Here is a 13,824-nt window from a genome sequence, read left to right as displayed (position 1 = left end):
CACTTTTCATAATTTCTACCTTACTTCAGGAAGAAAAAAACAACGCATTTAGGCATCCTATATTTTCAAAATTTGTAAATCATGGAAAACAATTTATATCTCTCTCTGAAATCTAATTTATTCTCTTTATTAAACGAATATCGCTCATACTTAAAACTGTTATTGTAACTGTTTTCAGTTTGGCTTGGTTTTTCATTTTATTCTTCCAGATATTTAAGTTCAATCTAAATGTTGATCTGCTTGTTTTCATTACTTAGATACCTTTAATATTCCATTTGCTCCTACTGTGGCATTTAAAGCATCCTTTCATCCCTTTGTTAACTCACTTTGGAAACTTTTTTATCTTTACTTACTTATACTTACTTACTTACAATACTTTACTGTAGTGAATTTAGTATTTTCTTTTATCTGCTGTAATTAGCCACTAGCTTTCAACGGTTTTTTGAAGTACACAGCTTTGAACCTTAACATATTGAAACTTTATTATATATAAGTATAAGATTCAACAAAGTGTCCCTTTAATAGCGTGCTCACTGAATAGGGGTTGGCCATTAGTGTTAAAAATATTTCCCCAATTCTTTATAGTACATATATATATTATACAGATATTGACTGCTTAGAGGTTAAATATAAGATTTGACATCCCCGAGGGAATGATATTATGTTCGAGGGAATATATAATTCCCAAGAACTTAATATCATTCCCGAGGGGATGTCTAATCTTATATTTTACCGATATAAAAGGCGATATCTGTTATATTACATAGCCAACAACAAGTAGAATATCTGCTGGGTCGGGTAGCTAGGCTAGGCCTCCTTTAGGGAGGACTAAAAATAAATGAGGGCACTATGTATGCATAGTTTAAATAGTTTAATGCAGCGCATGAAGCGTTGTCTTGTGATGGAGTGACAATTTCATCGCGAGTTCAAGACCCAGTAGATGACTTTTGTTTATTTATTGGCAAACGTGAGTGTTGCCACACAAAATTTACACAGTCAATATCATCGTACTCGAGAATTTATATGATTAATGACAGGGGACACGATAATTACGCGAAAAATACTCAGTCAATATCATCGTTCTCGAGGATATATATGATTTACGATCCTCGCAGTGGTAGTCATGTGATGCAGTTTCAACCAATAACGTTCGCGTATTTACATAGGCTATGTAATATATATATATATGCTACACAAATACCTAAATTATTATTATTATTATTATATAAACACCACAGGCACAGAATACATACTGAAATTTAATTAATTTAAAACAATAAAGATGAGGAAATCTGTGAGAATGAGAAAAAGTCGATATATATTTATAGGTTTCCTCTGTCCTGTATTATTATTTTATTGTCATATTAAGGGGAGATGGAGGGCAGGCCTGACCTTGGTATGATGGAGGTGTTATAGCTCGTTGAGTATTAAACTGATGGTACATATAATGCAATGACTCTTCTCCATCTTTTACTGATGAGGCTGGCGATGGCCCTGTAATAAGATAGTAAACTGAATTTAATCATGTATGTTAATGATTGTAAAGTTAGAACTCATGGCAGAAGTGATAATGTCTCATAAACTCATACAAATATTCATTGTTTGTATGCCATTCGTTAGTTATTTCCAATATTTCTGAAAATTAAAGACACTAGACCTACAATTTTTGACGTTTTGTGAAAATAATGCATATATACTGCTTAAACCAGGTCATTCCTTGTCTTAAATGTACGTTTTATGGTAAATTATGATAAAAAGAGAGAAATAATGCACTATACATATGGCTCTCGTAGAATGTCCACTCGTCCAGAATGTCCACTCTTAGGCTAGTTTAGCTAGACTCAGTTTTGTAGGCATAGCTGGTAAATAGCGGTAACATAAAAACATTGTACGCTAGCTGTAGGCCTAGCCTGACGTTGTCTTGTTGCTAAATTTGTCTTTCACTTTTTGGCAAAATACATATTAGGGAAGACTTGGTATTGTCGCTGAAAATTTACGGTTATTTTATTATTTTAATTTAATAATTTTGTTATTTTATTTGTTTACCTTTCATGTGATCAATCAAAGTGGGTGTATCAAATCACAATATGAAAATATCAATCCGCGTGCAATGCATGTTGGGATTTATAGTGAGCCGCTATAATTATTAGAATCGCTTTATTTTTAACTGTTTAGAGATGACAAAAATTATCACAATATGTTCATATAGTATTTACTTTAACATAAAATGTAGTATGTGAGCTTAAATTAGGTCGAAAAAACGTAGGTCTTGTGTCTTTAATATTTTCGTATAAATCTTACTTGAAACTTGTTCCAGTCGCGGACAAGCAGACCTGACATTTCTGACTTTGTTTTGTACTCTGTAAATAAATAAATATAAACTAGAGAATAAATATATTATATTATATATAAATCCAACGGCAAAATACTGAAAAAATGACAATGCTGTGGGTATCAGTGGCTGGATCTCAATGGAGATACAAAAAAAAAAGCGAAAAGCTCGATCAAAACGATAAAAGTAAAACAGCCAGAAAAGTTAGCAGAGCTTTTGGGCAATACTAGCCTTCATCAGTGCAAGTAATATATCATATAATATAATACATAAAATATTATACATATATAATATATAGGCCTACAGTAGTGTGTATCCACATTTGACACGCATCAGGAAATCTTCAGACTAAGTGATATAATAGAAATTGATAAATTAAATTAGTGAAAAGTAAATGCCGAGATTCAAACCTAGAATCTTCTGCTTAATATGCAGACACTGTACAATTAGACCATGGGGCTTTCATGGTTTGGTTCAAATCTGGTAGGATAGCAACACAGCGTGGTATGGCGCAACAGTGATAGTTCTCAATTGTACAAAATAAAAAGATGAAATAAATCATCTTATATTGTATATTAATTCACAAGGCAGGATCTCCAAAGTGACCAATAGCTCAATTATGTTTGCTACAAAAAAACTATCAGTAATCATTATGGTTGTAATAATTTATTCCAGAATAAAATAACAACTACCTTTGCGGTCTATAAACAAGAGATTTTGAAGACGAAGGACGATTTTGTAAGCCTTGCTTCCAGCCTGGTGTATGACTCGATAGCTTCATTCTATTTGTCATTTTAGTGATGTAATGTAGGTCACGACCTCCAGCCAGCCAACTATTCCCCATCTGAATCATCACAGGGCTAGCAGATTTTGACATTGATGAACATCGTGCAACTAAAAAAAAGTATATACAGTATGAATTTGATTATCGTGTCACGCCAAGGTTGTTTAAGAGTTATCAAATCAAATTTGAACCATGCCATGATAGTTCCAGTTGTCTAATGGTAGAATGTCTGCATATCAATAAAGAAGATTCAGGTTTTGTTTATACCTGCAATAGCCTACTTTGGACTGGACACAAAGTTCAAACACAGGAACTCAATTCGCACTGTATTCATTCACAGTGGACATTACAGTGTTTTGTCATACAGAACTATATAAAAAGCTCATAGCACCCTGTTACTTATTCCAATATTTTTTGACGCTGCTATTAACCATGGTTTACTCACATGCACTATTTGCACGTTTCTTTGGTTTGTAGTTTTGAACAGATCTGTTCCACATTTCAATTCTTTCTACTTGTGTTTTAGTATGCTCACCATCAAGTTGAAGGTCAACAGTCAAGTGCGCATTAGCTCCTGAAAACATCTTCTCACTGAAAAATAAGTGTTTCCTTGATAATAATAATAAAATCTTTATTTTAAAACGGAGGCTCGTGCACAACAAAATGTGTTCTTCCACGAGGCCGTATGAAAGAAATAAAACTACAGTATTACAATTGTCAAACTGATGAACAAAATTTTGTATCTACATTTATACAGTACAAGTACAATCATTCTTTATGGTCATATTGGTCTTGAAGTCATCTTTCAATAAAATGTTTTGGTTAAATTTTGATTCTTGAACACATTTTTGTCAGCCATTTAATTATTTATACACCCGGACAGTTCGATTTAAAAGCAATTACTGTATTGTTGTAGCATGAGCCATGCTTTCAACTTTCTACCATACATTAAAAAAAACTGTGGTAATGGTTATTGTCACTGCTTTATTCATTTGTTCATCAGAACCAAACGGTTTTGTGTTTTTATTTGAATTTGTGTGTGTTATGGTTAGAGAACAAAAAGCTTATTCGACCAATAGAATTTACTCAATATTAACAGTTCTATTAATCTGAAATATGGCTTTTCTACCTGTTGTCAGGAGTCCTGCATTCAGAAACTGTTACATCAGGTTTACAATCAAAACATTTTGACAACATGCATTGTCGACAACCAATATTCTGTAAACTACGTAAACAAAATAATGGTATGTATGCCAATAATTTAATAAATAAATAGAACAAAATAATCAGATACAGTAAATTCTAATTAATATAAGGCAAGAACTATGAAATACAAATACAATTAACTCTACTGAAATCAGACATTCGTCCAAAAAAAACAGGTTTCTTAAAGTAAAAGTAGAAAAGCATTTTTGTTAGGAAACTTTTGAACTTAGAAGTATTTATAATAGTCAGGTATGATTCCACCATCCTTGAAGAGAAAACACAATTAGTTGATGGGTATAATTATAACCAAGAATCAGTGTGTAAGATTTTATACAAGCATGGAAGAATACTGTACTTCTCATTATTCAAACATAAAATATTTTAAGATTTTCATACAAGAAATCATAATGCAAAAAAAAATATCATAACACCACCAACCTACACAGGATCCACATTGTACCATAAAAAGTATTCTTACCTTTTTGTATCTTCAAACACATCATCTTTCTACAAAAAGCAATACAATGTGTGTGGTTTCAATACAAACATATTGTACATTTAAAAAAAAAGAAATTTATTCAGTGGTTAAGTTTGTATATATTTCTGGGATGTTGTGTTGATTTTTAAGAATGGACAAAATATGTCATGATAGGTCGAGAAAATCATGACATCAATGAAACAGAGGATGGTATGCACATTGGTTGTTTACTTGAATTGCTACTGAAACACTAAAACAGTGAGTGAGTGGCCGAGCGGTTAAGACAGTGGAACCGTAATCACGTAGCCATAACATCAGCAAGGGTTCGAGGCTCACTCCATGGTTCTGGTGGTAGAACGAGTCTTCTTGAATAAAGACTATAAACCGTAGGTCCAGTGTACACATCTAGCTCATGCGCACTTTAAAGAACCTAGTACATCTTTCGAGATGAGTAGGGGGTTACCCCGGTGTACTAGTCCACACAAACACAGCCACTGTCACACACAGCCACTGTGCAAATTGGGACTGGGCCGTTTTAGAGGTGTTTACCACCTGTTGGTCCAGTTCCTTCACTAACTGAGTTAGTGAGAAGTTGAATAAAACAATAAATAAATAAAAATACTTAAACAAATATCTAAAAGTTTTCCCATCTAAAGCTCTGTCTACACAACTTTATGTGACAACAACATTTGATGTGCCTATATATGGACATGATGATGTCATATCACCATATTTGGGTACATCACATTTTTTTGTTAAACTGGTTTGGTAGTGTATAGATAGAGCATTACAAGTGACCATCCCTTGATTGAGAGTAATAGTAGTTACTACAGATTGTTACCTCAGCATTAGGTTTATTAAATGTTGCAACTGCATTTGTGACACAGTCATAAAGGGCACTGTTTGCATAATCAGCTTCTTCATTTAGTGCAACTTGCTGGTTGTCTTGCTTGCTACTTTCCTCAGGTTCATACATTGAATAGATTTCACTTGTGCAAGAAGAACTTGTCAAGTTGTCTGAAGTCGTGTTTTGCTGGTGAAAAATGGCAGCAACAAAATAAAATACGACAAAAAAAGAGATAATTGTTTGATAACATATTAACATTTGGAAAAAACTGGGCACAGAAGTGCAATGCATGCTCTATTGCTCTATGACGAAAAAGATAAAATACCATTTGACCGATAGACAGAGATAAAAATGTATATAAATATGCTGTAATGTAAGTTAATATTTAAATATACCTGTGTCTCTGTGTTAACGACTAAGCACACATGAGACCCCTTTGGGGTTCTGGCAGATTCAGGACTACTTGGTGGATTTGATGGCATAATCTCATCACCTGCACCTTTCATAGTAACTCTGAAAATAAACAGCAGTGTTAAGATCAATTCACACTAAATTTGGCAATGGTTTTGGTTCCTACTGTTCAAATCATGTTGGAAGTAAGTATTGGAGTAGTATTTTATTTAACAGTATTATATATTGTTTGAAGGTTTGCATGGCGAAATCAAATGTTGATATAAAGTTTGCGGTACACCACGTATATTATATATTATTATATATTTCTTGACGTTTCGATCAATATGCTTTGATCGTCCTCCTAATATACATGGTGTACGGCAAACTTTATATCAACAGTATTATAGTTATCAATTTTGAACAATAAAGACAAAAACCATTTGAATGAATTCAAGATGTTTACCTATCTCCAACTGTGCCTCTGGGTTTCCAACAACCAATTTTCTTATCAAAGAACATTATTGTCATATCAACATAGGAGTAGAAATCATCATTGTTCTCCAACTTATAAAGAGTTGAACCACCATTTGCTGGAATAACCAAAGTATTTTTTATTCAATCAAAACGAAATTCTGGAGAGCATACTTCAAAATCTACAGTATATAACTTTTTTTTTTCAAATTTATATAATCATATTCAAAAAAGTAAACAAAGATAACAATATTAATTGTTGGAACTTTTTAAAATTAGAAGAATTACATCCTATTGTGGTTAGATTTATTGATCTTACTTTGTCTGTTCTCCGTTTGTATCAACGCAATATCTGCCTCTGGTAATGCTATGATGAAACCAATATTTTGCGGGCCTAGTAAAACTTTTTCACCCAATGCAGGTGGTTTTCTTGGTGCAACTTTCCTGGGGCTTAGGCCGATAACTTGTGTTGATTTAGCTGACTGGGCTCTACCACCTTCAGCAAGTAGATGACTTGTGTACACTGGTGATGACATAGGACGACGACGTTGAATGCTTTTCTGAGTAAACAACCAATTAAAAAACTTTAGTAATACAATGATATTTACAAAGAACTAAAATAATGAAAGAGCTGTGGATGGAATATGGATAGAATTAAGTATGATAACCGGAAAGATCCATATATTTGTTTGAAAGGTGTTACTTTTTTGACAAATTTTGCCTTCAATAATACTGAATCAATAATTTTTTTAGAAAAATGTTGCATTCCAAAATACTGAAACAATTATTTTTTGACGAATTTTGCCTTCCATACCACTAAAAGAATCCCAAGAGGGGAGATAATAGGATATCAAAATGACCGGAATTGTACATATTTAACTATTGTAAATTTTGAATCACTTTAGTTAATCAAAGTGTCAAAGGGTACCTCATGAACACTCAACTGAATGGATCAGCCTATAAAGTAGTGTAATACCAAATATATGTTAAGATGCCATGATACAGTAACTTACTGACAAAACATATCTGGCAGCAGGATGCCTCGCTGGAATCTTGTGACTGATAACATTCTTTGTATTCTCATATAGAGCAGACAAAAGCAGTTCACTTACTTCTTCTACTACTTGGCTTGTATTTCCCTAAAATGATGAATATTAAATTATGTTTTTATCAAGAAGATTTAATCTTTTATTGCCATTAATTAGCCCCATGGTTCACTCTTGTGAAGTTTACCAAAAATGTGTGCTTCTAATTTATAAATTTACTTGTTAGATTCATAGTAATTTTTGTAGAATATTAAAAAGAAAATCAAACCTACTCCATTGGCAATGACCTTTGACATTAGCATTGAAACCTTATATTGCATATCATCATCAGCAGATGCTACCGACACAAGGTGCTTTACACCTGGGTCATTTTGAATGAATTCAAAGAATACTGGAACTATACAAAGCAGTTGTACTACTTCTGCTGCTAAAAGGCTTCGATACTCGCAATACCTACAGAATTAAAAACACCCACAGCATACAAATCATAAAATGAGAAAAAAAAACAATCTTAGGTCACATCATTGTCAAGTGTTTTATTGAAATCATCTTTGGGAGCCACCATGCTTTTTGTATTAAGGAAGCTTGAAGCTGAGTTCATCAAAATACAAGCGTACTATTTACAAATATTGCCTAACAAAGGTATAGCTAATATTGAATAGCGTTCCCGCATGTATAAAAGGGTATGCATACTCACATCTGTTTTGAAGTATTATAGAGTGGTCTGTCATTGACAGCATGCATTCTCTTTGCAATGTCCATGACAGTGTAGTGCAGGCACAAATATAACTTGTCATGAAGGCTATCATCCTATGTACAACAACATTGAAAGACTGATTAATTTCATGTAATAAAGTATGTACTGTAATATAAATAAGCTATTATATTAAACAGACACATCTTTTTATCTCATTGCCTCATGTTGGCTGTAAAGGTCATCTTCTTCGGTCATCATTTCGACAGGGCAGAAAAACAAGGGAGTTGCCTCCTACTCTTCTGCCAGATGCACTGGGTTATTTTAAGTGTATTTGAGCCAGATAAACTGGACATCCAATTTAATACTCTTTCTCTTGACTTGCCTACAATGCTATATTGCACAAAACTCAGCATGTCTAGACTTTGACAAATCATTGAATAACAAAAATATCAATACCTTTTTAGCATCACGATCAACTTTAACTGCACTTAACAAGAGACAACATATACGACATCTTATGTCCTTTGGCAACAAAAACAGATGAATAGTAGAAATTTGACTGTAAGTTTTGGAAAACAATATCAATTAATTAATTACTGAATGTAAATGATGAAGTTGATGTAAAAAGGTTTCACTAAATTTGTTCAAGAACAGAGAAGCATTATATGGTATCATGATATAAAAGGCTGGCAACAATTTCAGGGTTCATTTTTATAGCATAAGTTCATGTTTTCCTATATGCATATTGCCAGTAAAGCTCTATCTATCCAAATATGGTAGTAATATGATGTCATCGTATGGGCACATTTCATAGCCACATAGAATTTGATAGTGTCGACAGAGTTTTAATGAAGGTGTGATTCCATTTGCAAATGACAATCATTGGGATATACCGACTTGGAAACAACCAACTTAAAATAATCATAATATTATGTTGGTTATGTGTAGCATGTACAAGGTTAATCCTTATTCCATTCCTTAAAATAGAAAGAACTGCATTGATAAATAATGCGTCAGTTTTCCACTTAAACACTGCTTTATAATTATCTTAAACAAAAAAAAAACAAAAAACACTGATAAATTATAGTCAAGGACCTTAATCAATGTAGCATACCTTAATTTATCTAACTTTGCCTCTTGTAAAGTACTTTCCATTAGTACTGTCGGAAGGGGATATTCAAGAGAAGCTACCAAGAGAAGTAGCAGTACATTGAAATGTTGGCAATCTTTTGCTCTACACCAAATAAGCTTCTCAAGAAAATTGGTTGGTAAAGCATTATCATTTGACCTTTGAACCAAGAGATAAATAAAATCAAGCAATGACAAGAAACGATAAATGAATTTACAAATAAGAATATTAAAAATGAATATATAATGTGGATGATATTGATATTAATAACTCCATTGAAGTAGTTTTTAATAAGCCAAGTTCTGATCAATTAATATATATTCAATTCAATTCAACTTTTAATATGTGGTTGTTAGTTAGAATTAAGCAAGGGCCTATTTCTGTAATGAAATTTTGTCCTTGGAAAATATATTTCAAAAGGTTGATCAAACCTAATGTTATCAATGTTGGTAAAACAATTATAAAATGTGCTTTTTAGAAAGTTTTAGAAGAAATTCAGTGGTGTATGAATAGACATCCAGAAAAAAACCTAAAGAGACTTATGAAAAGTTTTCATACTGCAAACATAATGCTTTGAAAGCTATATTGTTGTTAATAATACTTACCATACATTGTAAGCTTCTTCAAGTAACAAGTCTCGTTGCAGGTTACATGCTAAATACTTAATTCTGCGTTTATCTGTATCAACGTTCAGACATTCAATTCGTGGGAACCGCACCATTAGATGCATTGTCTAAAAGAAGTAAAGTAAAAAACATTTAACAAAAAAGCAAAAATGTTTAATGATTCAGTTGTGTTTCCGAGTTAATATGCTAAATAGGATCATACCATTTTGTGGCAACTAAGAACTAGAAGTCAAGACAATGTGGCAAAAAGAAAAATGTGAAATGACTCAAACAAGATGACTAACCCTTTCTCCATAAGTGCCTACAACGTCAATATTTTTCATGGCAGTTGGAACAAACCATTTCTTTGTGTGCTTATGTCGCTGAAAATGCAAAACAAAAAACATTACAAATAGGATATACATTGATTCTGTATAATGTATAATATATTCACTTCTTCAAGAAAAGTAAAAGTTAACTTTTATGTATTCAATATTCATAGGACAAAGAAACAGCGTTATAAACAGAAACAGAACCACAACATTTAAGCTCAGCTGGTGCATAAATGTGACCAACCCATTTGCGACTATACTCACACAAGGTTCTGCACAATATGAAAGACAATGATAATGAAATAAATCAAGATGAAAGGCAAGGATGCAATAAATTATGAAAATGAAACTCACAACTGGATGAGATGAAAGTGAAGACTCTTCAAAAAAATGTTCATGCTTTCAGTTGCTATATTTATACAAAACAAATACATTGCCAAATTATAAAAACAATTTCTTGCGTTTACAATCAATGTTCCACAAACGTACAGATGTACTCTATGATGGACATTAAATGTAGGAAGTTAAGCAACGTTGGGCCTGGTGGCTTTCTGGATAGAAGACCGTCTAGAAATATCGGCGGGTGCTGTATACCAGAGAGTGATGGTGTAATGGTAATATCAGACTAGCATGTGATACGCATGGGTTCGAGGTTATCTGTACCATACTAATTGCATCCTTAGGCAAGATGCTTTACTCTCATTGCCTCGTTCTTCAGATGGGATGTTGGTCCCGTGTACTTAACAGTGCACGTTAATGAACTTGGTACACTATTCGAAAAGAGTAAGGGATCGTCTCCCGGTGTGCTGATCTGGTAGACTGGCTGCCGTGGGTCCGTGGAGGGCCTAATCCAAATTTCCTCAGTTTCCAGTTAAACTTGAGGACCAGAATGCATTACATATACATTTGAATGGTGCTGTGGAAAACAGCTTTCACTTCCCCCTAAGGATCCCTTTGAGTGTTTCAGCTGAAAATGGCGTCATTCATTTTTGTATACAATAGTGGCTGATACATACCAGAACACCAGGGTACTACAAACACTTTTGCTTGATGTATATCATAAGTGTGCCATAGAAAGTGTAAATAAATATATTATTTTGTTTTGTCACTATGTGTATTTTTTAGCTCAATTTTGTTTAAAAGAATAAATACATAGTCTTGATGGTGTTGTACACATATACTTACATGTGATCATTCTGCCATCCAATGTCCAAATGTTAGGCAATACATCTATAACATGAATACGATCTACAAAAACAGACAAAAACAATTAATAGATTAGATAGTCTACAATGACATTTTACATATATTTAACGCTCATGTTCATCAGATATGTTTGATTGCATGTACAGTAAGGCATTTTCAGTAAGGCATTTTCTCACTACTGTATAATGGGCTGGTGCAGTTTTAAATACAATAGACTTACTGTATATGGTTAAATCTAAGTATTTGTTAATTAATAAGATTGCTTTAAAATTTGTGCAGGTTTTAGCTGTATTCTAAATCAAAAATCAGATTATTTGCTTAGTTGTCCTTGTGTGCATTAATTTGTATACTTATACTTACAGTTAGGATCATTTTCCAACTTTACGTTTCCATGCAAATAAACATCCAAGATTTGTAGATGTTGAATTTTCCTCAGTTCAGTCCATGTCAGGCTATTGTTTGATAAATTTAAACAACCTAGTGCAACAAACCTTGAAAGACCCTCTAAATTTGTAATCTGTGGAATAAAATAAAACAATTAAAGAATTCACTATGTATTGCAGAGCTGGAGAGACTAAAGTGAGGGAAGATTTATATTTTTTTTGGAGTGCAGTCTGATTCTTTCATTTTTAAATTATTATTAAAAAATATTATAGTATTAAAAACTTACCCTGTTGTTTGCAAGATCTATGTTCCATAGCTGATTACAAGATGTTAGATTACAAACAATATCTATATAATTATTTCTTAAGTTTAAACTTTGTAGTTTTGGGCACAGGCTTAACCATTCAATTGCAACTGTAAAAAGATACCGCTATAAGTAAGAATTTTTCAGATAATAATCTTTAGTGGCAAATAAATTGGAATCTTAAGCTTTTAACTCACGAAACTCTCCATGAGAGATTAATTGAAGATTTTATGAATACAACATTTATTTTTCATACAACAATAAATACATCATTATGAAAAAGATAAATCAATAGTTGTATGGAAGTTCAGATATTTAAGTTAAAAGAAATTTAAGTCTTAGAAGGGATAGGCCTACATCTTTTCTGGTCATAGTTAAAAAAACGGAAACAAAACACGATAAATTAAAGGTACATATGTATCTAGATTATGATATAATTAAGCAAAACCTTCTTTTATTGTGCCGCCCTAAATCGTATGCCTATATATAAAAAAATGTTCACAATAATAATAATCGGTCTTACCAATATCTAAATCTGACAGATCTATATATTCAACTGATTTAAGTTTTTTCTTGGCTTTAGACAAGAGAATCTATGAAAAATAAATCATTAAATGTAATAAAAACAATTAATATTATATAATATAGGGCCTAGCCTGGGCCCTAACTAAGCTAATATATTAATAATAATAATAAATACATGCATAAATTAATATAATAGCAAACATATCTGTGTGGCAATAGTGTACATGTTTACTTGTCAATTGATTGGTTCCAGCCCCAAGGCCTGTCTCTAGCCCGCCCTCTCACTACCCAGAAGGTGCCAGGCCCTAGATAGGCTAGGCCTACTTCCACTCCTACCACTAGTAGGTAGCTAGGCCAACAAGAAGGCTAGCCACAATCAATTGGTAGGTCTTAGGTTAGGGTGTTGTGGTAGGCCTAGCCTACTACTAGCTTACTCTAGACCTAATAGTAGACTATTATATAATGACGGGTATTCATATTGACAAAATATTGAATAACAAACCTGTTTAGACAACCGCATTGTGGAAAAGTTAGCGTCCTTGGTTGCTACGCGCTAACTCAATTTAACTTGGTATGGGAACTTAGCCTAATTGACCTTTTATAAAGTTTTCGTTCTGCTTGAGTAATTACCTATTTCAGCCAATGAAATGCTTCTGCTACAGCGATGACGTACAATATTATAAGGTAAGCAAGTACTTAAAATCATTGCAGTATTAAACTACCTGTATTATGTTAAATCTATTGACATTATTAGATAATGGTAGATTTATTATTTTGTTATTAATTGTTTTTTGAATAATCAAAATCATTAATCATTTGTTATTGTACATGTGTAACTGTTATTTATTTCAGAATTTATTGCTGGAAGTGGTTTAATGTTTCTCCATTTCTATTAAAATTTAACTTACATGAAAAAGCCAAAGGATCTGAATGTGTATTAACTAGTGCTATCCAACTGTCTACAATTGTGATTTGCTATCCAATTAGGTTTGAACATACCGTTACGAGAGTCTGATGGGATAGTAATATATCTAAATATGAAGCATAGGATAGTCTGTTTTTCCAATTGCACAGATCTTCCTCAC

General features: G+C 32.7%; 2 protein-coding genes across 2 annotated transcripts; both read right to left on the bottom strand.

The window, feature by feature from the left end:
* Positions 1-1,211: 1,211 nt before the first annotated feature.
* LOC140052692 (uncharacterized) lies at positions 1,212-10,732 on the bottom strand. The gene is made up of 18 exons (XM_072098375.1): positions 10,675-10,732; positions 10,294-10,371; positions 9,989-10,116; positions 9,369-9,542; positions 8,711-8,813; positions 8,255-8,367; positions 7,830-8,010; positions 7,525-7,650; positions 6,831-7,071; positions 6,504-6,630; positions 6,043-6,160; positions 5,642-5,833; positions 4,801-4,829; positions 4,246-4,341; positions 3,562-3,707; positions 3,025-3,226; positions 2,302-2,360; positions 1,212-1,494 (listed from the first exon to the last, which is right to left on the bottom strand). The coding sequence occupies exons 2-18, from the start codon at positions 10,330-10,332 to the stop codon at positions 1,349-1,351; spliced, it is 2,220 nt and encodes a 739-aa protein (XP_071954476.1). The 5' UTR covers positions 10,333-10,371; positions 10,675-10,732; the 3' UTR covers positions 1,212-1,348.
* On the bottom strand, positions 10,364-13,259 carry LOC140052491 (uncharacterized). The gene is made up of 6 exons (XM_072098098.1): positions 13,242-13,259; positions 12,738-12,807; positions 12,197-12,324; positions 11,887-12,043; positions 11,506-11,568; positions 10,364-10,371 (listed from the first exon to the last, which is right to left on the bottom strand). Exons 1-6 carry the CDS (start codon positions 13,257-13,259, stop codon positions 10,364-10,366), a joined length of 444 nt encoding a protein of 147 aa, XP_071954199.1.
* Positions 13,260-13,824: the final 565 nt, after the last annotated feature.

The sequence above is a fragment of the Antedon mediterranea genome, chromosome 6 (genome assembly GCF_964355755.1).
Source record: "Antedon mediterranea chromosome 6, ecAntMedi1.1, whole genome shotgun sequence".
Classification (NCBI taxonomy): Eukaryota; Metazoa; Echinodermata; class Crinoidea; order Comatulida; family Antedonidae; genus Antedon; species Antedon mediterranea.
The sequence above is the reverse complement of the archived record's forward strand: the minus strand, read 5'-3'. Positions and strand labels throughout refer to the sequence as shown.

Coding starts and splice junctions, on each gene's coding strand:
- LOC140052491 (XM_072098098.1), bottom strand. Junction 12,044..12,196: donor TAGATCTTGCAAACAACAGG/GTAAGTTTTTAA, acceptor TTTATTCCACAG/ATTACAAATTTAGAGGGTCT. Junction 11,569..11,886: donor GTTGGAAAATGATCCTAACT/GTAAGTATAAGT, acceptor CTGTTTTTGTAG/ATCGTATTCATGTTATAGAT.
- LOC140052692 (XM_072098375.1), bottom strand. CDS start 10,332: ATGAAAAATATTGACGTTGTAGGCACTTATGGAGAAAGG. Junction 8,011..8,254: donor TATAATACTTCAAAACAGAT/GTGAGTATGCAT, acceptor TTAATTCTGTAG/GTATTGCGAGTATCGAAGCC. Junction 3,227..3,561: donor GAAACGTGCAAATAGTGCAT/GTGAGTAAACCA, acceptor ACTTTTTTTTAG/TTGCACGATGTTCATCAATG.